Consider the following 26,078-nt stretch of genomic DNA (forward strand, 5'->3'; position numbering starts at 1 on the left):
GCTGTTTTCCCAGGAATATCGGAGGGTGAGAGGTGACCTTATGGAGGTTTATAAAATCATGAGAGACATGGATAGGATAAATAGACAAGGTCATTTCCCTGAGGTGGGGGAGTCCTGAACTAGAGGGCATATGTTTAGGTTGAGAGGGGAAAGTTTTAAACAGGATCTAAGGGGCAACTTTTTCACACAAAGGGTGGTGCATGTATGGAATGAGCTGCCAGAGGAAGTGGTGGAGGCTGGTACAATTGTAACATTTAAGAGGCATGTGGATGGGTATATGAATAGGAAGGGTTTAGAGGGATATGGGCTAAGAACTGGAAAGTGGGACTAGATTGGTTTTGGCTATCTGTTTGGCCTGTAGTTGAACTGAATGGTGTGGTTCCATACTGTACATCTCTCTGACCCTATTGCCAGAAAAAGTGATAATATGTGGAATTGATGGGAAGAAGAGTAGTTTTCTATTATATAACATGAGTTGAAGAAACCGGTGAAAAGTAGTGAAGTGGTGATAGCAGCAGTAGAGACATTCTCCGTTCCAGCAATACAACTTACACCTAGTAATGATATAGCTGGATCACAGATGGGAATGATGCCTACCATGGTTGAAAAGCCAGTGAAAAATCAGGGAACTGAGATGTTACAGGCATAGGATGCATATCCTAGGATTTTTCCTGACTGTGGTAACAAGGTCGCAAAGCCACAGGTAAAAACAAGAGGAGAAATTGAAGAATAAAGATAAGGAAGTTGAAGGAAGACTGTGTTTGATCAAATGGTTGAGAAAAATCAAGAACAAGTGGAATCGAATTGCACCTGGAATGGAGCACCTTACATTTACCTTCAAAATAAGCAAAGGTTGGGATCTAGGTTAGCTTCTTAATAAATTGTGAGGGGGTTTGGTCTGGTCCATACTAAATGTCCTGGGACTGAGATGACCTCTAAACAACACAACCATTTCCACTTATGTTTGGTGTGACCTCAATCAGATGGCTGTACAATGGTAAAGTCACTAGTACTGTGGTAATGTAGATAACAATTAGAAGGGGTCCAATGCCTTGATGTACTCCAGAGATAAAGGTGTACCTCCTTACTTAAATTCTAACATGTAAAGCAAATATCTGCCTCTAATGCATAGTATGCGAAGCAATCAGTGTGATTTTGTTCCCATAGATATGATTTCATTCTGTGAGTTCTACACATTGTTTTCAAGGATTCGTGTTAAAAGGCACTGGCTATTTCTGGGGAAACACCCTGCCATCTGTACTCTTCCTGTCTGACATTTTACTCAAAGTCCCATGATAAGACTGAAGTGATTTCCCTTTTGAAGTGGTTACAATGGAACATCACGATGAACCTTTACTGATATAAAAGGGTGCTAGACCAAGGCCATCATTCATATTAACTAATCAGAACTGTTTCGGCTCACCAAGAAATTATGATGGTTGTTTTTAACTGATTGTATTGATTATATTTACTCATATCTCTCTGTACTGTGCATCACTTCAACTCAGCCCAAGGATATTTGTCATTTAAACCTGTTTTAAAAAAGTATTCGTTTGAGACTGTATATTATAACAGATAAAACAAAATACTTTGTGATCATATCTATAGAACGATTGCTTTATTACACCTTGGGAATATAGGCTGTAAACATCGCCAAAAGGAGACATGAAGTTGAAGCTCCTCATCTTGACTGCATCAGGATTGAATCACAAGAGAAAAACCTTGGGAGGACGCAGCAATGTGTAAAGCATAAGAAGAGGGTGCTGATTAGTTTGATCATCATTGACATGGATGTAAATCAGGAATTATTAACCACCTTAGTTAACTGATTACATTTAAACCATTAATTGGTCATTGCCACTGGAAGATAGCAGGGGTCTGCTTTCTCTATTGCCTTTCACTCAGTGAAAAAGGTGCAATATTCTGTTTGCCTGTAAAAAGAAAACAAGATGTTGTACATACGGAAATGTAGCTTCTAGCATACAAAACTATTATTTTTGAAGCAAAAACTGAGATAGATTCACTGTGGCAAAGTCAAATTCCCGACTTCCCTCTTACTATTCAGAACGGACACCAGAACGAAGTCTGAGTGGCCTCATTAAAGCAAATGTACTATGAGGGGCAGTGATGCTGTAACTCAGAGTTTCCTGCTTTTACCTTCAATATGTACTTCAGATAACCTGACTTAGAGTATTCTGGTTTTGCAATTAGTGGACTCAATGGAGGCATTCTGAACTTATTGAGCACCTTAAATGTGAAGAATTTCAGTAACTATTTCTGCATCTGGAAATGTTGCTTGACCTGTACTGATGTTGTAGTTCCGACAGTGCTGCTCACTGCCTCCAATACTCTGAGGCCACTGGAAGGTTTTCACCATCTTCAGGTTTTCAAAACAGGTATGGCTTTGCTAATGGTCATAGTCTTGATGTCATTCTCATGGAGAAGAAAAAGGTAGGCTAAAGATAGGTTGGGCAGTATTTAAGGGGAATGGGCCATATCAGATATTACCATTATTCCAGGCAGCTTGAGTCATTACCTTTGTGAGGTGATATAGAGGAGAATAGAGGACAATAACAACTGATGCCTGAGAATGTCCTGCTTTGAGTGTCTCTATGAATCACTTTCAGTACTGATGGAAGCTCCGTGACCTGAAATGTTCATTCTGTTCCTCCCTCAAGAAATGCTGTTAATGCAGACCTTCTTTTAAACATTTTCTGTTTTCTTTTCAAATTTCCATTATCTGCACTAGTTTACTTTGGTTTCACAATCGACATTTTTGCAGACTGAGACATCCCACTTGCTTAGCCGTGACTTCAGCTTCATAATCAGAGTCAAAGCAGTACACCTGCTCCATTTCCTAATGCTTTCTTCCTTCAGCTTCAAGCAAAGCCAATGGTTGTTTTGTTTCCTCACAGGATGTGGGTATCATGGGCTAGGTTGCCATTTATTATGTATCTCCAAATGCCCCTCAAAACTGAGGTGAACTGTCTACTTGAATCACTGCCATCCATGTGGTATGTTCAAGTTTACAATGAATGGTGTGACAAATGCTAAAGGAGGTTTTGCTGACATCAAGGTTCGTGCACAAGCTAATTGCTCCCAGACATTAGGGGAATTAGCAGGCATCCTCTTTGGAAGAAGAGGTAACACAGACCAGGACACATTGCTGAAAGAGGGAGGTGAAGGAGTAGAGAGAGAAGGCTACTCAGCAGGAGGTCATTTTAACCCAGCATGTTCAAGGAGAAATTCTCTTAGATGAAGCTCTGTTTCACGAAGGAGATCATCACTGAAATCAGTCAGCTGTCCACAGCATCAGTCTCAAAGCAGAGCAAGAACACTGCAGTGGCTGTGAAAGTAACCGCAGCTTTGAACTGTTGTATCATAGCATAGATTCCAAACCAGATAGGCCTTTCCAAATCTTTAAATATGGATCTTTTAAATCTTTAAACACAACATTTGAACTTCCAGTAAAAAGGGGCTCACCCTGACTTCAATCACTCATTCTGTATAATGGAGTCAGTGAAGTTTTTTCAGACAGTCAGATGAGTGTATGCAATTTTGTTTCAATTTATTCAAGGTTAAGTCAGGATTTATTGTCCAGTTTTAATTACCTAGAGGGCTGCAGAGTCAACTACATTGCTGTGGGTCTGGGGGCCAGCCCGGGTATAAATAGAGACAAAAAGTGCTGCAGGTGCTGGAATCCAAAGTAAACAGGCAAGAGGCAGGAAGAACACAGCAAGCCAGGATTTCAGCAAAGCATTTGAAAAGGTTCCCCACAGAAGGCTATGTACAAAATGTGGAAGAATGGGATTGTGGGAGATATAGCAGTTTGAATCAATAATTGGCTTGCTGAAAGAAGACAGAGGGTGGTGGTTGATGGGAAATGTTCATCCTGGAATCCAGTTACTAGTGGTGTACCGCAAGGGTCGGTGTTGGGTCCACTGCTGTTCATCATTTTTATAAATGGCCTGGATGAGGGCGTAGAAGGGTGGGTTAGTAAATTCGCAGATGACACTAAGGTCGGTGGAGTTGTGGATAGTGACGAAGGATGTTGTAGGTTACAGGGAGACATAGATAAGTTGCAGAGCTGGGCTGTGAGGTGGCAAATGGAGTTTAATGCGGACAAGTGTGAGGTGACTCACTTTGGTTGGAGTAACCGGAATGCAAAGTACTGGGCTAATGATAAGGTTCTTGGTAGTGTAGATGAGCAGAGAGATCTCAGTGTCCAGATACACAGATCGTTGAAGGTTGCCACCTAGGTTGACAGGGTTGTTAAAAAGGCATACAGTGTTTTAGCTTTTATTAATAGAGGGATCGAGTTCCGGAACCATGAGGTTATGCTGCAGCTGTACAAAACTCTGGTGCAGCGGCACTTGGAGTATTGTGTACAATTCTGGTCACTGCATGATAAGCAGGATGTGGACGCTTTGGAAAGGGTGTAGAGGAGATTTACTAGGATGTTGCCTGGTATGGAGGGATGGTCTTACGAGGAAAGGCTGAGGGACTTGAGGCTGTTTTAGTTGGAGAGAAGAAGGTTGAGAGGTGACTTAATAGAGACATTTAAGATAATCAGAGGGTTAGATAGGACAGGGAAAGCCTTTTTCCAAGTATGGTGACAACGAGCATGAGGGGGCATAGCTTTAAATTGAGGGGTGATAGATATAGAACAGATGTCAGAGGTAGTTTCTTTATTCAGAGAGTAGTAAGGGTATGGAATACTTTGCCTGTAATGGTAGTAGATTCGCCAACCTTAAGTGCATTTAAGTTGTAATTGGACAAGCATATGGACGTACATGGAATAGTGTAGGTTAGATGGGCTTCAGATTGGTATGACAGGTCGGCGCAACATCGAGGGCCGAAGGGTCTGTACTGCGCTGTAATGTTCTATGTTCTATGTTCTAACCTGAATTGATTGGCATCCAGAAGCTGGAAAAAAGAGCCAGTGCAGCTGTGAAATTCTGTCACACAGCACAACTGGTGCTAGTGCAATGGAGGCCAGGAATATAAATCAGATCACTTCTCACTGTTTGTGAAGGAGACCAAACAGCACATCTTAGACAGCTGCTGACTTTCACTTGCAGGAGACTGCAGAATACTCTCCAGTAGGTTTGGCCCATGGGGGCTTGGCTTTGAACAGCACTACCTTGTTATAGGAGGCAGCTGTCTGGGATGGCTCAGAGGCATCAACAGGCCATTAGCAGAGTGGGCAGTTGTGGGAGCATAGTATTGTCACTTTGACAGAGGATGGTAGCTTTATAATTGATTGAGTTATTGTTACTCCCTGGAAACCAATTGGTTTTGGTCATATTGTCTGCAGCTTTCACTCTGTGCCAGAGAGCAAGTGGGATTTGAGGCGGTAAATCAGGCTTGACCATGTCACCATCCTGAATGATCTCTCAGTGGTGCTGGATGGAATGGATTCATTCACAATGGACCACATGGTACAGAGCAGCATCTTCTCCAAAGCCCTTGTATTGTTCTTCCTCTTTTGTTCTCTGCTGCTCCCTGTGGTAATGTGTGTGACTTGGCTCTGTAGGAACAAAGAACAATACAGCACAGGAAGCTTCCTTCAGCCCACCAAGACCGTGCCAACACATGGCACCTTTCTAAACTAAACACCTTTTGCCACTACGTTCTCTGTATCCCTCTATCCCCTGCATATTCATGTATCTGTCAAGGTGCCTCTTAAATGTCGCTATTGCATCTGCCTCCACCATCTCCCCTACAGCACATTCTAGGCATTTACCATCCTCTGTGTAAATAACCTGCCTCTCACATTTCCTTTAAACTTTCTACCTTTTACCTTCAACCTAGTAATTGATATTACTTCCCTGGGAAATATAGACTCCAATTACCCATTCTATACATGCCTCTCGTAATTTTGTAAACATCTAACAGATTACTCCTCACCCTTCAACGTTCAAGAAAAAACAAACCAAGTCTATCCAATCTCCCCTCAGAGCTAATACCCTGCAAACCAGGAATCATCCCGGTAACCATTACTGTGCCGTCCCTGAAGCCTCCAGAACTGTACACAATACTCCAAATGTGACCTAAAGTACTATACAACTGCAACATGACTTACCAACTTTTTTAATCTATGCCCCGACCGATGAAGGTAAGCATGCTGTCTTCTTGACCACCTTATCCACTTGTATTTCCACTTCTATGAAGCTGTGAACCTGCACACCTTGATCTTCTGTATGTTATTACTACTAAGGGTCCTGCTATTTACTGTATATTTCCCTCCTGCATTAGATCTTCCTGCATCACCTCGCATTTGTCCGGATTAAACTCCATAGCCATTTCTCCACCCGTGTCTCTAGCCTCTCTATTCTGCTTTATCTTTCAGCAATCATCCTCACTATTCACAGCTGCCCCAATTTTTGTGTCATCTACAAATGTACTAATCAGACCATCTATGTTCTCCTCCAGATCAGTTTTATATATATTACAAACAGCAGTGGTCCCAGTACTGATCTCTACAGAACTCCACTAGTCACAGATCTCCGGTCAGAAAAACGTCCCTCCACCGCTGCTTTCTGTCTTCTATAACCAAGTCTGTTCTGTATCCACCTTACCGTTTCACTGCAGATCGCATTAATTTCACCTTTTGAATTAGCCTGCCATGAGGGACCTTGTCAATTACCTTGTTAAAGTCAATTTTCTTTTTGGGATTAGTGATGCTGGAAGAGCACAGCAGTTCAGGCAGCATCCAAGGAGCAGCAAAATCGAAGTTTCAGTCAAAAGCCCTTCATCAGGCTTTTGCCCGAAACATCGATTTTGCTGCTCCTCGGATGCTGCCTGAACTGTTGTGCTCTTCCAGCACCACTAATCCAAAATCTGGTTTCCAGCATCTGCAGTCATTGTTTTTACCTTTTTAAAGTCAACATCTACCGCCCTGCCCTCATCAATCATCTGTGCCACTTTTCAAAAAGAACCACTCAAGTTTGTGAGACATGACCTTCCCCACACAAAACCATACTGCTTATCACTAAGAGGTCCATCTTCTTCCAAATCTGAGTAAGCCCTCTCCCTAAGAATCTTCTCCAGTAATTTCCCTACCACTGACAGAAGGAACATCAAACTGGAATTTCCCAGATTATCCTATTTCCCTGATTAAACAAAGTCTGCTAGGTCCTCTCTTGTGACTAAAGAGGATGCAAAAAGACTTTTGCCCCAGCAATTTCCTCACCTGCCTCTCAGCACTCTGGGATAGATCCCTTCAGGTCCTGGGAACTTGTCTACCTTAAGCTTTTTTAAAAATCTGGAAGATGGTAGAATATCAATTTGTATTCCACAGTGTGTTTGGGCTCAGTGCCAATTGCAGCGGAGTGGCTGGAGGCAGATGGAAACGGTGAGAGATGGTTGTGATAGTGGCATCATAGTTAAGAGGGTGAGATAAAGCATTTGAATGTGATGCTGAAAGCTGAATGATGAGATTGTGGTGAATTGACTAGCTTGAGGTTGATGGATTGGGTCTAGAAGATATAATTTGAAGATGCATTCTCTGATCTTGACTAATCATATGAAGTCACTGATGTTTTTCTAGAACAGCAACCATGTTGTCATGGGGAGCACAAGAAATTGAACTCCTTGATCACCTGCTCCCATTCCCTATTCTGTTCCTCTGGCATCTTATTTCACCCTGACTCTGGGCTCAAACATTCCCTCCATCTGATACAATCTGGCAACTGGAATATATAATGGCTTCTATTTTTCTTTCCACCTCCAACACTGAGACTTCCAATGCTGAATTTGAGAAACTGGGAGTGCTTCCTCAGGCTGTTACTCCATTTGTAGTCTTCTTCTTTTCAGGAAAGCCTTTCTTGAACTGTTCCTGTCTGAGTGGGGCCTCCACGTTAAAAGAGTAGAATACTTTTAAGAAGAGCAGGCAAGTAATTCATCATGCTCACTCCATCCTGTTGAGCATGAAATTAATCAGTAGTAGATCTGGCATTAGGCCATGTGTTTAAGAGCAAACAGGATGAAGTTTATGCAAGGCCATTCTAAATTCAACAGGCCTAAAATAATTGTGTGTCACAATCCGTGCATCTGAGAAAAGCCTTACCAAATTTTACATCAATCCCTTTCCCACTACTAGTTTGGACAGAATGATATTTGAATACATTCAATGCCGGAGGTCTAGTTTGAATTGGATCATCGGGTCAGTTTTGCTCTGAACTTCCAGACCTCTTTATACAGTACTTAGGAACAAGTTAATGATCGAAATACATATCATGCCTTCTAAAACCTCAGTGGCTGAGATTGATACCAAACATATGAAACAAGTTATAAATAACCAATTTCTCGGCAAACATTTGAATTACAATTAAAACGCCTGTGAGCTTAAATGTCATCTCCCTTATATGGAAGATCGCCATAATATGCAGATCACACATTTGCTGTGTATCAAACATATGCAACAGGAAGCATGTTATTATAACAGAAATCCTCCAGCAATTACTGCTGACAACTTAATGTCATTCAATGAAGTTAAAATTACATTAATCTCTTTGGCATGGGTTTCTTTTTGTCTCTGAAGCATGTGTTTTACCTGTTAGTCATCGTGGCCTTCTGGTGTGATTCAGTACTCCCTGTGTCGGCTTTTAAATGTATATGTTGTTGCTGTCTCCTTCACCCTGGCATTTCAAAAGATTTACACTGTAGTGTCAGAAAAACAAAGGAAACTTTAATGATGAAATGATATTGCTTATTATTATTCTTATCATACGACAACACTAGCACAGAAATTGACTTCACACAGGACTGAGAGTGGGGGAGACAGCACTCAGGGATTTGTCAAAGGCAAGTGAACAGGAACAAAGTGTCAAGGATAATCAGAGAAACCACTAACGGAAGATCAACTCACTCCCTAAATTTTTTAAAGGGGACAGAAATATAAACTTCAGACTCAGCATTTATTTGTGTACTAGCAATAACTATAGGCGGATTGCAATACCCAGAAGTTTGCCACCTTGATGGATATTCTGGTGGAGTTCACTATCCACCCTCATGCTTGGCATCAAAACTGTCTGTTCAATTGTGGATCATGTGGTTCCCTCCAAGAACACTTCAGCTGAGTTTCCCCTCCAACCACATCTCATTCTACAAGATTCTGTAATACCTAGAACAGTATTTTCAGGGAAACATGTATTTGACTCATGTAGACTCTGGTCTCAAATATTTCCTCCATCTGACACAATTTGACAAATGGAATATATAATGGCTTCTCCAGCTGTCTGGTCTCTTGTAGATCAGGGAGCTGTAGTCCAGTACCTATGAGAAAGAAATGAAAGGTAATACCTGCGGTCATGGTAACAACTCTCTGTAACTTTCCAACTCTCCATGAGAGAGGCCAGACTGACCAGTGGTGCATTTGTTTTCCCTTCTCATTTCCTATGGTACAGGAAAATTAGCTGGACCAGACCGCCTGGAAAATAATGAAGTAGTGCAGTCAGTAGCTAGCCTGTTTCAGATCTGAGGTGCAGAGCTTTGAATAAGTCACAAGAATATCCCTCCTCCCACATTTCAATAACTTCCCACTATTGTGAAAAATGGGTAGAAAAATTCTTCAGCTGCTAGACTCAGGGCAGTGACAAATATTGTTCAGGCTTTATTGCAAGATATTAAAATCACAATGCTATTTGAAATCTGTCAGCAATCTACCTACAATTTCCAGTGTTGTTGTAATGTTAATTGAAATTAATATTAATGTTGATATTGATATTTTGAAAATGTTCCTAATTGTTACAATGAAAGACTGGACCAGAATTCAGACAAGAGTTACAAAGGTTAGTATGGTGTCCAGACAACTGTTGAACCCTTCCCACATCTTTACCATTTTTTGAGTTACCAGCAGCTCCATATATTGAAGGAGCTCATTTATTTGCATTGACCTGATCATAAAATAATGTAATATATGTCATCATCATGATCAGCAGTTCCTCCATTTGAGATGATATCTATGAAGTTTCATGGGTTGCTACTATAGGTCTTCATGCTAATTCCTTACCCAAAGATCTGTGGACTCATGAGGTGGCAAGTCCAATGAACTAATGGGATGCGAAATGTAAGATTTGCTTCTTTCTATCTTTCTCTGCCCCCAGTCTACCTAATCATTAGGACATTGGGATTCAACACATGATTGAGGGACAGATTGTCACCATTCTGAAAGATCCAGTGTACAACACTCGATCATTATATGGGACCTTCTTTTTAGACTGAATCACAGAACACTATCCAAATAACTGAATCTTTGTTTCAGTTCTTTCATGGACTGCTCAGTAATTGACAAATTGATGGTGATCCAGTGTCGGGTCTAGGTTCCTAAGTGTAATCATAAATTACACATGCAGATGTTACCACCTATTTCCGAGCATATCGCCTTCCACTCACTTTGGAGAGGCAACCTGGAGAGGCTAGATGCCTGGCAATGTCTAAAAGCATTATCTCAGCTTCTAGATTCGCAGTATGCACTGCCAGTTACAACAGTCCAGTGGTACATTTGTTTTCCTTTCTCATTCCAATTGTACATGAGGCAGACAAAGCATTTGCTTATGTCTGTGACCTGGAGAAAGTGAGGACTGCAGATGCTGGAGAGTCAGTGTCAAAAGTGTGGCACTGGAAAAGTCCAGCAGGTCAGGCAGCATCCAAACAGCAGGAAAGTTAATGTTTCGGGCATAAACTATGCCTGATGAAGTGCCTATGCCCAAAACGTTGACTCTCCTGCTCCTCAGATGCTGCCTAACCTTCTGTGCTTTTCCAGTGCCATGCTTTTTATCTCTACATATGTGACCCGGAACTGGTCACCTGTATGTCATGGCTGACTAGGAGAGTTCTTGTTCATCCCACTTTCCACAGACATAATGGAAGGATTTGTAGGTTGATAATTAACTTTTTTGGCCACATTACACGTGATCTTTCTACAGCCAGCAAAGTCCTGAAGGAAACTTGAGCCCAAAGCTTCTGATCCTGAGGTAAGGATACTACGACTGTGCCATAAGACCTCCCTACCAGCCACACATGACCAAATTAATACACTCTGCAATTCATGAAGATGGCTATGTGATCTTCATGAATCTGTTTTTGTTTCAGATTTTCAGCATACGCAGTGCTTTGTTCTTCTGTTTTCATTTTGGAGCTCCTCCAGTTCAGCACCAGCAGCATTACATGACTCAGTTTTGCAGCCTCCCAATCTACTGCAGGAGACATATTGTGAAAACACGGTATGGCTTTACCCAGGAGCTGTTTGGACTGCCCAGCAACAGCAACCTTATACAACAATGAACCTGAGTTCGCTGCCATGGTTTGTGGTCGGGCTTGGTAAGTGACAGTCAAAAAGAAGGTCTCAATGAGAAGGATGAAGCGCCCATGTTTAACAGATGCAGTGAAGTTGAATCTCTAAGTAACATAGCAACATAGCAACAAAAGAAAAATGGTGGATCAGAGAGGATTGGCACTTATTTTCTAAGAAATGGCAATGACTAACTAAAAAGCTAATAAAAAGAGAAAGTTGATGATTCCAGTAAGTTGACAAGAAATATAAAAGCATATATCAAGAGTTTGTATGAGCACATAAAAAGAAAGACAGCAGCTAAAGTGAGCGTGGAATCTCTGGAGGATGAGACTCGTGAGTAGATAATGGTTGTCAGAAAAATGGCAGATAACTTAGCCAATACTTTGCATCAGTTTTCACCTGGAGAACCATATAACATTATAAGGTGTCAGATACATAAGACACTACAGGGAGATTGGGTCTTGTAATAGTCTCTATCATGACAGATAAAGTATTTGACAAACTAAATGGACTGAAGTTGGCAACATCTGCATCCAGGGAAATAGCATTAGGTGCCATGGAGGCAATGGCAATGGCAAAGGCAATATTGAAGAAACCAGTGAATTTCAGGTGGCTTCCAGCAGAAAACTGTCAATATGATGCCCTTGTTGAAGAAGGGAGGGAGACAGAAAGTTGGAAACTATAGACTGGTTAGCCTGACATCTACTGTTGGGAAATGCCGTTATTAAGGAAGAAATAGCAGGATATTTAGAAAAGTTTATCATGATCCAAGTCAACATAGTTTTCTAGATTTCTTTGAGGACATGGCAAGCAGAATTGATAAAAGTGAATTGTATATGTAGTGTGTAGCATTTCTGGAAAGCATTCAGTAAGATAGGGGCTCAGGATAATGGGAGTAATACACTACCATGGATTGAGGATTGAGTATCACAGAAAACAGAGCCAGGATTAATACATCATTTTCAGGTTGAAAAGACAGAGCACCACATAGATCAGTACTGAGGAAGTGTCACTGGAACTGAAACGTTAATTCCAATTTCTTTCCTCAGACGCGACCATGCCTGCTGAGCTTTTCCAGCTATTTTGGTTTCTATTTCTGATTTCCAGCATCCACGATTCTTTCGTTTTTTTCTTGAAATGTGAATTATGTACTTTGATAGGAAGAAACAAAAGGCAAGCTATTACTTAAATGGAGAGAGACTCCCAAAAATTACAGTGTAAAGGGATTTGGGTATTCTTGTGCAAATAGAAATTTGGCATTTATTCTAGGGAGTTCAAGTTTAAAAATATGGAAGTCTTGTTGCAATTCTCTGCGGTGTTGTTGGGGTTGCATCTGGAGCACTGTATGTTGTTTTGGTCCCTATAATTAAGAAAGATAATGTTGGCTTTGGAGGTAGTTCAAAAAGAATACATCAAGTTGATTCCTGCAATGAAGGGACTTATTTATCAAGAACAGATATTTGTTCACTAAAGTTTAGAGGAATCAGGGATGATCTCATTGAAACATACAAGATTCTGAGGGGATTTGACGGGGTGGATACTGAGAAGATGTTTCCACAAGTTGGGGGAATTGTGAACCAAGGGACATGATTTTGGAATGAGGGGACAGCCATGGATAACTGAGGTGAAAACAAATTCCTTCTCTCAAAGGGTAGTCAATGTCTGGAACTTCCTAACCCAGAAATTTGTGAAGGGTAGATCACTGAAATTATTTAAAGGGATAGCTAGCCTATTTTTCAATTTTCACAAGGAGTAGAGGGCTCTGAGAAGCTGGCTTAAGAGAAGTCGAGCCTGAAGCAGGTCCACCATGAGATTATAGAATGGCCTGAGGTCCTGAATGGCCTACTTTGCTTGAACCTACATCATTATGATCATAGCCAGGTGATAAGATCAAGAAAAGCATTGCACTGTAATGGTGCTACTTGTCACAATTTAAGTGTAAGACCACAACTTGTTTTCGATAAATGCTTAGAATTATCTCCTTGGAAAATCGGACAAATACATAAAACACAGCAGTGGAAACTGATAGTCAATTTGTTGCCTGGCGCTGTTCTGTTTTCAAGTGCATACAGAGCGATAAAGAAGCCAATAATCACCGGTAGTGTTTTTGTTAAATAAATCAATTTCTGATTACATTAAATATTTGAGGACTGCTTGCACATCTTTGTACTCAGACAAAATTGATTGTGCCACCCAAGTTTCTCAATGTTGAAAACATCCTACACTTGTGGTTGTCTATCCTCCCACTCGTGCTGCCGCTAAGAAGCTACTCATACAGCTCAAGAGGCAGAGTATACCACGGGTGGCTTAACCCTGCCGGAAGCTCCATACAACCTTTCCTGATTGATAAATGAGAGCAAATAATAAACTACAAATAACACCAGATTTACCAGAGCACCATGCAAATTATACTTTCCTTTAACACGTACTCACAGAAACCAAAATGCAACAAAGAAATAACAACGATACACGTTGCAAATGTGCAATGAGTCCGGCAACATCTGTGGTTCGAAACCAGCAAACGTTAGCAATGTAACAGTTCTTATGTAAGTACAGAGACCAAGAAAGACAAGACATGGGGAAGATCTGTGATAGGAATAAGGTCAAGGGAGATTAAATGATGATTTCCTACAAAATTTGACATTGCATTCGCCAAGCGCAGATTTCACAGCTTCTATTTTATCAGGCAGTGGACATCTTCTGTCAAACCATGATTGGTTTTCTTAGTTACAGCCCTCTTCTTCCGTACATCCTCATCCCTTTTGCCATTTGATTTCTCCTCTCTTCTGCACTATCCCTTCCTGACTGTCCCTGCCTGTGCAGTTGCTTAAACCTGTTACGTTGCCAACTTCTTCCAGTTCTGACAATATGTCACTTAGAATTCAGAAGAATTTTACTTCTTTAAGCTCTGCAACAAGAAGTTTGGAAGCTATCTCCCAACAGACTGCACTAACAGTTGTTCTTTCTGCTATCATTTGACCTCTGGGATCTCTGAGCAGTTGAGAGGGGTGAGATTAGATTAGATTAGATTCCCTACAGTGTGGAAACAGGCCCTTCGGCCCAACAAATCTACACTGACCCTCCGAAGAGCAACCCACCCAGACCCATTCCACTATGTTAACCCCTTCACCTAACACTACGGGCAATTCAGCATGGTCAATTCACCTAACCTGCAATTTTTGGACTGTGGGAGGAAACTGGAGCACGCGGAGGAAACCCACGCAGACATGGGGAGAATGTGCAAACTCCACACAGACAGTTGCCTGATGGGACAACATCTCTGTAGACATGAAGGATTTCAGAAAAGCTCCAGTGTGTTTCAAAAAAGATCATCTGTGACTGGAATTTTGAGGCTGCAGCAAAAAACAGGAATGGAGAGAAAACATAAAAAAGCTGTTCCCTAAAGATTTCCCTCTTGCCAGGAGGTCTTGATGAAGTATCCATGACGATGAAGTGAGGTAATGGGAGTTAATGGAAAATATGTCCAGCCAGGCCAGGCAGGCATGGATGGAAAGGGTCAAGAAGTTTGGCAGCAGCAAGAGTGTGCTCTCTCCTATGTAGAAGTATTGTACTTGCAAGATACAGGACTTCAGAGGGAATGACAGGTGTCTGGAATAATGCTTTCAAACTGCCAAGCCCCACACTCGGAGTGACCCAGCGTTCTCCCATGCAACATCTCGCCTGGGCAACACACTGCCGTGCTCATTCCTCTCTCTGCAGATATCTCACATTTCCATCTGAGAAGCCTACGCACACAGTTTCAGCCTATTCATCTCCAACCTCACTGCCTCACAGTCACCCTCCACAAAAAGTCCATTTTCTTTCACTGCAAATAAGCCGTTAAACACCCACAGATCTCCCAGCCGAAGAAGTCATCACACAACTCCGCAAAAGGCAAAGGTCCAGAGTTCTCTGAGGAGGTGGCTCCTTTTCAGCCATGATAGGTGTGCCCAGTATATCCGCTAGGAAGAAGCTCATATTCCAGGAGTATGCCGATGTCAACAATGATCTGGTATGAGGTCCTATGACACCTGAGATGCTGATTCTCAAACTCTTTGTTTGAGAGATACCTCTGCCTGTTGTCCTTTTCTTAGGGTCTCACCTCCTTCTGGATGCATCAATGTGTCTAAGCCTTGGTGTAGGCCATGCAGTTGAAGCAGCTGTGGCTGGCATTGGTCATGTTATTGCTGGTACAGTTGATGTGACCTCTGCTCCCATGCCACAGTGAAAGTTGGCAACAAGAAAATGCAATTAGCTGAAAATGAGTGATGTGCCAAAGATATGAAGTGCCTTCCATGATGTTGGTAATCACCCACCTAACACTGAAAATACTCTGTGAGAAAAGACACACTGGGAGCCATAGTATCTCAATGGTCAAAGCTGAAGCTCTCTAATGTAATGATTGCTCAGTGGTTAGAACTGCTGCTTCTCAGTGGCAGGGACATGAGTTCAATTCCAGCCTCGGGTGACTGTCCGTGTATAGTTTGCATATTCTCCCCATGTCTGCGTGGATTACTTTTGGGTGCTCTGGTTTCTTCCCACAATCCAAAGATGTGCAAGTTAGGTGAATAGGCCATGTTAAATTGCCCATGGTGTTCAGGGATGTGTAGCTTGGGAGCATTAGTCAGGGGTAAATATGGAATAGTAGGGGAAGGAATCTGGGCGAGTTACCCTTTGGAGGATCAGTGTGGACTTGTTGGGTGAAATGGCCTGTTTCCACACTGTAGGAATTCTATGAAAAGCCTTTGCAGTTAATCAATTTTATGAATAAACTCTTGCAACTGTGCACTCACCTCAGTAACCCTAGGGAGTTTCTGACAGGTTGAAAAATATGTTTAATGGCTGGCAATTCAAGGATTCAGGGCTAAAGATTCATTCCTGATGAAGGGCTTTTGCCCGAAACGTCAAATTTCCTGTTCCTTGGATGCTGCCTGACCTGCTGCGCTTTAACCAGCAACACATTTTCAGCTCTAAAGCATCTGATAACTGGCTTTTTAACAACCGAAATAGCATATCAGACAAATCTCAGGGGAGTCTCTATTCATCTTCAATTCTATTCTGGGGAAAGTCAGAAAAGAATGGGATAACCTCAGGACTTGGTAAAAAAATTCCAGGACTTTACCACCTCCCCTCCACCCCTCACTCCCAAACCACACTTCAAAAGTGCTGGCAACAGTCTTTCCATTAGCTCCATTTCTCTGTCCACTAATGTTCCCTAATCGGCTGAGTACTTTCAGCATGTGCTGTGTATCCTTTTGCAAATTTCTGCATTACTTTACTTTTGCCTCATAAAGATGTTACTTGCTTTGATGCACCCTGCACCCATCCAAAAATAAAATCTCTAATATCGAGAATGTTTGGTTTCTATCTTTAGCAAACTGTACCACAAACGTATTTGCATAAAAGTTTAAGCGGTGCTTTCCACTAAGCCAACACTTATCTCTTATATATTTCTCAGATCTGGAAACAGGATACTGAATTGTCCTCCTGACATGAGCATCCGATCCTTCCAAAGCCAGCTACACATTCACCTACCACGTTTAAGTCAGTGAAGTTATGACTTAACCCATCTCCTCTATTTCTGTGCAAAACAGAACTGACATTCCACGTTCAAGATGGCAGAAATCGATATTGACCCAACTCATGAGTTCAATGCAGGCATAGAAGTGATCTTAAAATATCATTTGATCCAAATTTATTCTACATGACCCAACAGCATTCACCAACAAGTCCACTGCAGATATTTTCATTTTTAGGTATGTCTGATTTTGTTCCTGGTATGCCCGCCTGCACTTTTCATTGATCCCCTGGCTTAATGGTAATGGTAGAGTGGGGGTTATGTCGGACCACACGATTACAATTGTGTTGCAGTCTGGTTCTGCTGCTATTGATACCCCACAGTCCTTAATGGGTGCCTGTTTTTGCTTGATCATTTTCGAAATCTATCCTATTTAGCACAGTGATGGTGCCTTACAAGACAATGGAGAGTCTTCTCAACATAGAATTCAATCTCCCCAAGGACTGAATTTTACTGATCTTGTTATGCATTTGTGGCAGGCAGTTTGGTGATGATGAGGTCAAGTACATTTTTCCTTCTTCTTGGTTCCCTCATCAGTTGTTGCAGATGCAGTCAAGCAGCTATGTCCATTAATAGTCAACCAGACCAGTCAGTAGGCTGTTGCCCCTATTACTCTTGCAGATGGATATTGAAGTCCCCATGTGTTTAGATCAGAGTGGTGCTGGAAAAGCACAGCAGGTCAAGCAACATCCGAGGAGCTGGAAAATCGACATTTCGGGCAAAAGCCCTTCATCAGGAACAGAGGCCAGGAAGCCTCCAGAGTGGAGACATGGGGTTGTAGTGAGAGAGAGACTCACTAAGATTCTTGTGGAGAGAGGAGGAGAACTTCTTCAAGGTAGGCATCCTTGCAAGAGGATTCACACCCAGAGTACATCTTGTGCCCTTGCCACTCTTAATGCTTCCTCCAAGTAGTGTTCAATATGGAGTAGCTGGCATTCAAATGCCTAAGGGGGCGAGCACACTACATGGTAACCACAGGAGGTAAGCTTGCCCATAATTGACCTGATACCAGGAAACCAGTGGACATGGGGTCCAGAGCCAATGTTGAAGAACTGCATATCACTGTGCTGCCACTTTTAGTAGGTCTGTCTTGCTGGTAGGACAAGAAGTATTCGGGGATGATCATTGTATTCTCTCAGAAATTGTGGTCTGGGGTGACTTATGATTATGATTATGTCAGACTATTGTTTGCTTTACCAATAACTCAGCCTTTCTAATTTTGGCATTAGCCACTTGAAGTTAGGAGGGAGTTAGCCATTGTGGTTTCAGATGCCTAGATTGATGACAAGTCGTCAGACCCCCAGTTTCATTCTTTGATCCTTTCTTTTAAGTGATTTGATAAGTTGAGTGGTATAGTAGACCATTTCAGAGGGCACCCTAAAGTCAACTACATTGCTGGAGCATGCGTAGGAATAAAAGGCATTTGTGAACTTTTTTTAAGTGGCAATGTTTTCAAGGTCATCATTAAATATTTAGCGAACTGTTGGTAGCTGCAACTCCAGAAGACACAAAGGTTATAAGAAATATTATATTGAAGTTGCAATATTTTCATATCAAAACATCCAACTGTCTGAAACAGTGGAAGGTTCCTATGAGAATGGCAACGCTCAGAGATCCTTTAAAATCAATTTGAAAGCAAATTAAATTCCCATTTCTCCCTCTGATACATATACACATAAAAAGCTGCTGCATGCATAATGGTGGTTCCTGTGTGTACGTGACAGTAACCTATTTTGAGTTGCTACTGCACTGTTTATACTAGGTGGACAAGTTAAGATCTACTCCAATGCATGAGTCTTCACAAAGCCATGCTTCCCCTTATATAGAATCATTCATAGAACCATAGAGACAACTTCGGTCCAACTGATCCATGCCAATCAAGTTTCCCAATGAAACTAGTCCCACTTGCCTGTACTTGGCCCATATGCCTCCAGCCCTTTCCTCTTCATGTACTTATCCAAATGCCTTTTAAATGTTGCAACTGTTCCTGTATTGAGTAGTTCATTCCATACACTCAACATCCTGTGTAAAAAAGTTGCTCCTCATGTCCTTTTTAAAACCTTCTCCATTCACCTTATAAATATGCTCCCTTGTTTTGAACTCTCCCACTCTAGGGGGAAAAAAACCCTTAATATTCACCTTATCTATGCCTCTCATGGCTTCATAAATTTCTATAAGATCACCCATCAACCTGCCAAGCTCTGATTTAAAAAAGCCCAGCCTCACAGCCTATTTTTATACTTCAAACCCTCTATTCCAGGCAATATCCTGATAAATATTTCCTCTAATTGGGTGACCAGAACTGCATGCAGTACTCAAGAAGAGGCCTCACCAATGTCCACATGACCTCCCAACTGCCATGTTCAAAAGTCTAAGCAATGAAGGCAAGCATGCTAACTGTCTTCTTAACCACCCTGTCTACCTGTGATGCAAATTTCAAAGAATTATGTACCTGAACCCCTAGGTATCTCTGTTTTACAATACTACGCAGGGCCCTACCATTAATTGCATAAGTCGTGCCCTGGGTTGCTTAACAAAATATAATACTTTGCATTTATCCAGGATAAACTCTATCTGCCACTCCTCAGCCCATTGACCCAATTGATCAAGATCTTTTGTAATCCTAGATATCCTTCTTCACAGTCCATACTACAAATTTTGGGCATCCAAACTTACTAACCATGTCTCTTATATTCTTATAAAAACTGTTTACATAATGACAAGCAAAAATCGACCCAGTTCTGATCTCCGTGGAGCACCACTGGTCACAAGCCTCCAATCTGAAAACAACCCTCTGCCACCAACCTCTGTCTCCTATCAGCAAGCTAATTTTCTATTGAATTGACAAGCTCACTCTGAATCCCATGTGATCTAACTTTACTAATTAGTTGATCATGCAGAACCTTGTCAAAGACTTTACTGAAGTCCAAGTAAACTCTGCCTCTTCGATCTTTTGGTTACTTCCTCAAAATACTCAATCGAGTTTGTGAGATACAATTTCCCTCACACAAAACAATGTTGACTATCCCTAATTAGTCCTTACTTCTCCAATTGCATGTAATTCCTATCTTTCATTATTACCTCCAACAATTCCACCATCAATGTTAGACTCACAGATATATAATTCTCAGACTTCTCCTTACAGCCTTTCTTAAATAAAGGCACAAAATTACCCTTCTTTCAGTCCTCCGGGACCTCGCCCATGGTTATAGATGCCTAGGTTGATGACAAGTGGTCAAACCACTTTCATTCTTTTGATCTCTTCTTTTCAGTGATTTGATAAGCAGAGTGGCATAGTAAAGGGAAACCTAAAGTCAACTACATTGCTGGAGCACATGTAGGAATAAAAGGCATTTGTGAACCATTTTGTTTAAGCTAGGGACACTTTAATTTCTGCCCTAGCTTCTCACAACATCCTAGGAAAACTTAATCAGGTCCTAGAAATGATTATTTCTAAACACCTTTATGTTTTCTAAGACCTCCCACACCTCTGTAATGTGAACTGTGTACTGTTTTTAAATAATCAATATTTATTTCCCAAGATCTCTGGTCTCTATTTCTTTCTGTATAGTAAAATGCAAAATATTCATTTAGTATTTCTCATCACCTGAAGTTCAACATATAGACATAATTCTTGATCTTTAAGGGGTTCTGTTGTCTCTGTAGTTGCCGTTTTGCTCTTAATGTACTTGTAGAATCTCTTTGGATTATCCTTAACCCAATTTGTCAAGGCTATCTCATATCCCCTCTTTGCCCTCTTGATTTCCCTCTTAAGAATGCTCCAACAGTCTTTATACTCTTCAGGAGATCATTTGATCCCAGTTGTCTATATCTAATATATAATTCTTTCTTATTCTTGACCAAAACTTCAATATGTTTATTCATCCCTTGTTCTGTATTTTGATCAGCCTTACCATAAATGCTAACAGGAACATAATGCCTCTGAACTCTCGTTATCACACTTTTGGAAGCTTCCCAATTGTCATTCTCCCCTTTACCTATGATCAACTTTTGAAAATTCTTGTTTCATACCATTAAAATTTGCCTTACTTCAATTAAGAACATCAACTTTATCCTCCAAAATTAATGAAAAAGACAGCTCCAGGCTTAATATTTCATTTGATTTGGTACTCATCTTTATTGTTGATGATTTATCTGTAAAGCACATTGGGATTAATGTTACTGTTCATAATCATCATATCATATTGGGATCAAGGTAGTGGCAGTAGGAAGAACTAGACTGAAAAAGACTATTGAGTGCCTCTCCAAACTTACATGCAGGCATATATACATTGAAACCCTTTCAGTGAATTGGAAATGAGAAAAGTTAAACCAGAAGGAGGTGGAGGTGCCAGGAGTATGAGGGTGTTTTTCTCAGGAAATGTGTTAACAACTTCTTAAATAAAGCAGAAAGATTTCCCATGATCTACATTTCTAATGTCATTATAAAATGTTCTGAAATTGGTACATTTTATTCTTACAAAGTTAAATTTTCACCAGTTTGCTTTCAATGTTATTTAGATATGAGAAGAAGCACTACCCTGATACTACCAAGATAAAAGGATACTTGCTGCTGTTTCTAAAAACTCATTATTTCTAAGACATTCATACACTTAAATAGTAAAAACAACCTCAGCAAAACTAAATTTTTTTGTGCAAAAATACTTTTGCATGTCTCTCTCTACCAAAGTAGCATGGTGGAACAGTGGTTAGCACTGCTACCTCACAGCGTCAGAGACCCAGGTTCAATGCCCACCTCAGACAACTGTGTGTGACATGCGCACATTCTGCGTGAGTTTCCTCCCACGGTCCAAAAATGTGCAGGTTAGGTGAATTAGCTGTGCTAAATTGCCCGTAGTGTTAGGTGAAGGGGTAAATGTAGGGGGCTGGGTTGCTCTTCAGAGAGCTGGGGTGCCTGTTTCCACACTATGGGTAATCTAATCAAATAATATTATATAGCATTAACGGTTGTGATCGGCTGCCGCATTTGAGTTTTATTACACACCCACTGATAATAGGCTAACCTTGAGTTACACATCAGGAGGAAAATCCCTTCAGTGCCATTTCATTAGATGTTATCATTCCATGGGCCACAAGGCAAAGCATTTCTATAATGAAGAAATATTTTCGCTGAATGGAAAACTGAACACTAACTTTCCATTCTCGCGTCAGCTATTCTTGGAATGAAACTAATAGACCTTTCAAAAAAAGTTTAGAGCGAACCATTTTTTGCTGAAAGAGAAAAGTCTGAAACACAAACGTACTCGTCAACAATTAAAAATATGCGTGTATGTCTGTGTATATGGGTGTGCTTGCATGTGTGTGTTTATATTTGTCATACCTTCACATGAATTATCTACATCGGGATTTTAGCAAGAGCAAGCTCGAAAGAATTTGTCAGAGTGAAAAATTATTTCTCCACTGCACCTATATTCTGAGATATTTAAAGGACTTTATAAGAAATGGCAGCAACATTTATCGACCACATTGTGGCTTTTTATTTTCCATTAATTTTATGATAGTTTCTGTTTATGAGCAGTAATTGTTATTGACATTGCAGCTTGAAACCTGATCTATTTCAGGACTGGATTTGCTCAGAAAATTCCAAATGCATTGTTTTTAATCCTAGGACATCTGAACCAATGTACACAGGTATAAAATGATCCGTGGAGGTTTTCAGCAATGACATGTTTTCTGAATGTTTAATTTGAAGTTTGTTTGATAATGCACTGTGATATCGGCCCACACAGGGAAAAGAACAGGAATTGTAATTAGAAATAGAAATCTTAACCAATTTTTTCCCTTCCTGATGGAAATACACTGAGCTAAATTGTGATGATTACTCCAAATGTTATATTCAGTTTTAATCAACATTTGTGTCAAAGTACCGAATATTTCAAAAGGGCTTTTTGTGAGATGTGAGCTGAAAATGTGTTGCTGGTTAAAGCGCAGCAGGTCAGGCAGCATCCAAGGAACAGGAAATTCAACGTTTCGGGCACAAGCCCTTCATCAGGAAGGGTTGTGCCCGAAACATCGAATTTCCTGTTCCTCGGATGCTGCCTGACCTGCTGCGCTTTAACCAGTAACACATTTTCAGCTCTGATCTCCAGCATCTGCAGACCTCACTTTTTACTTTTTGTGAGATGTGAATATTTCCATGCAATAAGCAGAATTGATTATTCTGGAACATTTTTACCTAATTTAGTTCTTGGGTTCAACTTTAGTTATGGGTTAATTTCAACTCTGTATTCCTATAATTAACACTTGAAATACATGCAGCTAATTTGAATTACCGAATTTTAAAAGAGCTTTTAAAAGAGCTAACTCCAGCTATAATTATGAAACAAGCAAGTGTTCGAAACCTCTTATTTCAATTAACCTTTGCGGCTCAATGGAGGAGTTTGCTCAGCAAGCCACAGTCAAACTCCAGGCTGATCGAGTTTAATGCAGACCAGTTAGACTAGCATGAATTGTGTACAAAATATTAACATCTATAACTTGAAATAAAATTAGTGAGCATTTCAAACACATAAACTAATGACAGCTAGAAAAATGTTGTTAAAGGAAAGTTGCATTTTGATATAATTTTGTTATAAAAAAGGGAGATTATCTGTGGTCAGATAAAGACAGTGCAATAGACAGAAGCATATGATTTTTTTTTCAAAATCTGAAGTAGCACAAGCAGTTGAACAAACTATGGGGTAAGTGAAGATTATTTGGATTCCACAGTTGATTGTAACATTGTCAAGAAATTCAGTCCTGCTTTCTCTTTTTTCTTGGTGTAAGTAGATAATTTGGAATTGGGTATGGAGAATACAATTTCAAAATTTGCTGATAAATTGGGGATTTCACGATCAGTGAGGAGGAGTGTCATTAAAGGTCTTTGACAGGCAGGTGGATTAAAATAACTCATACATTGTTCAAAAAGGAAGTGAAAGGTGTAATGTTAATGTGTTTTTTTTTCTGTACTCACTCAGTATTCACAACATGTTAGCTGTGGTGCCATGAGTATCACAGGAACAATCCTCATGCATTGTCCCTTTGCTTTTGCTAAGGCTGAATAAATTGCAGTTGGCATCTTGATGAGTACAATGCTTATCAACACATTTACATTGTCAGTTGTTTGTTCTGTGCAATATTCATAATTGATGTAGATTTGATCTTTCACAGCAATGCTGCAAAATCACAAAAATATTACTAAAATATCGCTGCATCACTCCTGTGGTTACTGTTATTGTACAGTTATATGACTTCCATTATTGTGTGAACTTGACCACATTAACCAGTTTTTTTGCAGAAAGAATAGGAATTCCACCTACACTTAAACTCACAGTAAATTTAAATACATTGTAGGAGTCACAGAGGCTGCATGGTTTTGAAATTATGTGCACATACACTGATATTATTTTTCCATTTCTCATTCACAGAATGTGCACCTCCCTGTCATGGCCAACATTTGGTTCCCATCCCTAATTGCCTTTTAACTGAGTGGCTTGCAAGGCCATTTCAGAGCAGGGGTAAGAGTCAACCATATTGCTGTGGATTGAGAGTTGTATAAGCCAGGCCAGGTAGATTTCCTTCTCTGAAAGACATTAGTGGACCATATCTTTCTTACCAGCATCTCATTTTTAACACAGTGGCTGCTATGGGGATTGCTTCTGCCTCAGCTTCAGTGTGAGCAGCCTGAGCTGGTGTTATTAGTGAGTCAGCTTGATGGGCTTCTACCAATGATGTCCTACTTACTATCTTTTTATGGTTTTCTAGACCCTCAAAAGATGTTTCAGATAATCAGACTGTAAAGTCTTCTATTTGCATTGTCACCTCAGCTTCCAGTGACTCAGCTGGTCTGGTCATGTCTCTACTCATAGACAACATAAATGATTTGGATGTGAGATAAGAGGTCTAGTTAGTAAGTTTGCAGATGACACCAAAATTGAAGGTGTAGTGGATAGCGAAGAAGGTTATCTCAGATTACAACGGGATCTTGATCAGATGGGCCAATGGGATGAGAAGTGGCAGATGGAGTTTAATTTAGATAAATGTGAGGTGCTGCATTTTGGGAAAGTAAATCTTAGCAGGACTCATACACTTAATGGTAATGTCCACGGGAATGTTGCTGAACAAAGAGACCTTGGAGTGCAGGTTCATAGCTCCTTGAAAGTGGAGTCACAGGTGGATAGCATAGTGAAGACAACGTTTGGTATGCTTTCCTTTATTGGTCAGAGTATTGAGTACAGGAGTTGGGAGGTCATGTTGCGGATGTACAGGACTTTGGTTAAGCCGCAGTTGGAATATTGCATGCAATTCTGGTCTCCTTCCTAACGGAAAAATGTTGTGAAACTTGAAAGGGTTCAGAAAAGATTTACAAGGATGTGGCCAGAGTTGGAGGAGTTGAGTTATAGGGAGAAGTTGAATAGGCTGGGGCTGTTTTCCCTGGAGCGTTGGAGGCTGAGGGGAGACCTTATAGAGGTTTACAAAATCATGAGGGGCATGGATAGGATAAATAGACAAAGTCATTTCTCTGGTATGGGGGAGTCCAGAACTAGAGGGCATAGTTTAGGGTGAGAGGGGTAAGATGTAATGTAGACCTAAGGGGTAACTTTTTCACGCAGAGCGTGGTACGTATGTGGAATGAGTTGCCAGAAGAAGTGGTGGAGACTGGTACAATTGCAACATTTAAAAGGCATCTGGATGGGTATATGAATTGAAAGGGTTTGGAGGGATATGGGCCGGATGCTGGCAGGTGGGACTAGATTGGGTTGAGATATCTGGTTGGCATGGATGAATTGGACCGAAGGGACTACTTCCGTGCTATACATCTCTATGGCTCTATAACATGACCACACAGTCAGAGAAAACACCATATACTTTTTCCTGTAGATGTTCTATCGCCCTGAATTCAGTGGGCTTCAGACACAACTGGGAAAACTACTAAATTCGATCCCACCTCATCATTACTGAGGAACAGGTCAACCATGTCTACAAGCAGGGTCAGGATGACTGCTTCAGACAAAAGGTCACATTCCACTTGCACCTATTAAGAGGGGATGGACATGTACTTTTGCCTGCACTTTGGCACTTATTGCACTCTCTCTGACATAGAAGTCATGCCTATGTCCCAGCAGTCGAGTTTGTCTAGCCAAGGGAACCCCCAGTATTGGCAGGTGCAGTCAGAGCCATAGTCTGGTCTGTTAGACTCTC

General features: G+C 40.9%; 1 protein-coding gene across 1 annotated transcript in view; it reads left to right on the top strand.

The window, feature by feature from the left end:
* Positions 1-3,031: 3,031 nt before the first annotated feature.
* Positions 3,032-26,078, top strand: part of LOC132821724 (uncharacterized) — a 59,614-nt gene continuing 36,567 nt past the window's right edge. The window contains exons 1-2 of the mRNA XM_060834432.1: positions 3,032-3,143; positions 11,098-11,325. Coding sequence (XP_060690415.1) covers positions 3,032-3,143; positions 11,098-11,325 — 340 coding nt within the window. The remainder of the gene's footprint in view (positions 3,144-11,097; positions 11,326-26,078) is intronic.

The sequence above is a fragment of the Hemiscyllium ocellatum genome, chromosome 13, assembly GCF_020745735.1.
Source record: "Hemiscyllium ocellatum isolate sHemOce1 chromosome 13, sHemOce1.pat.X.cur, whole genome shotgun sequence".
Taxonomy (NCBI): domain Eukaryota; kingdom Metazoa; phylum Chordata; class Chondrichthyes; order Orectolobiformes; family Hemiscylliidae; genus Hemiscyllium; species Hemiscyllium ocellatum.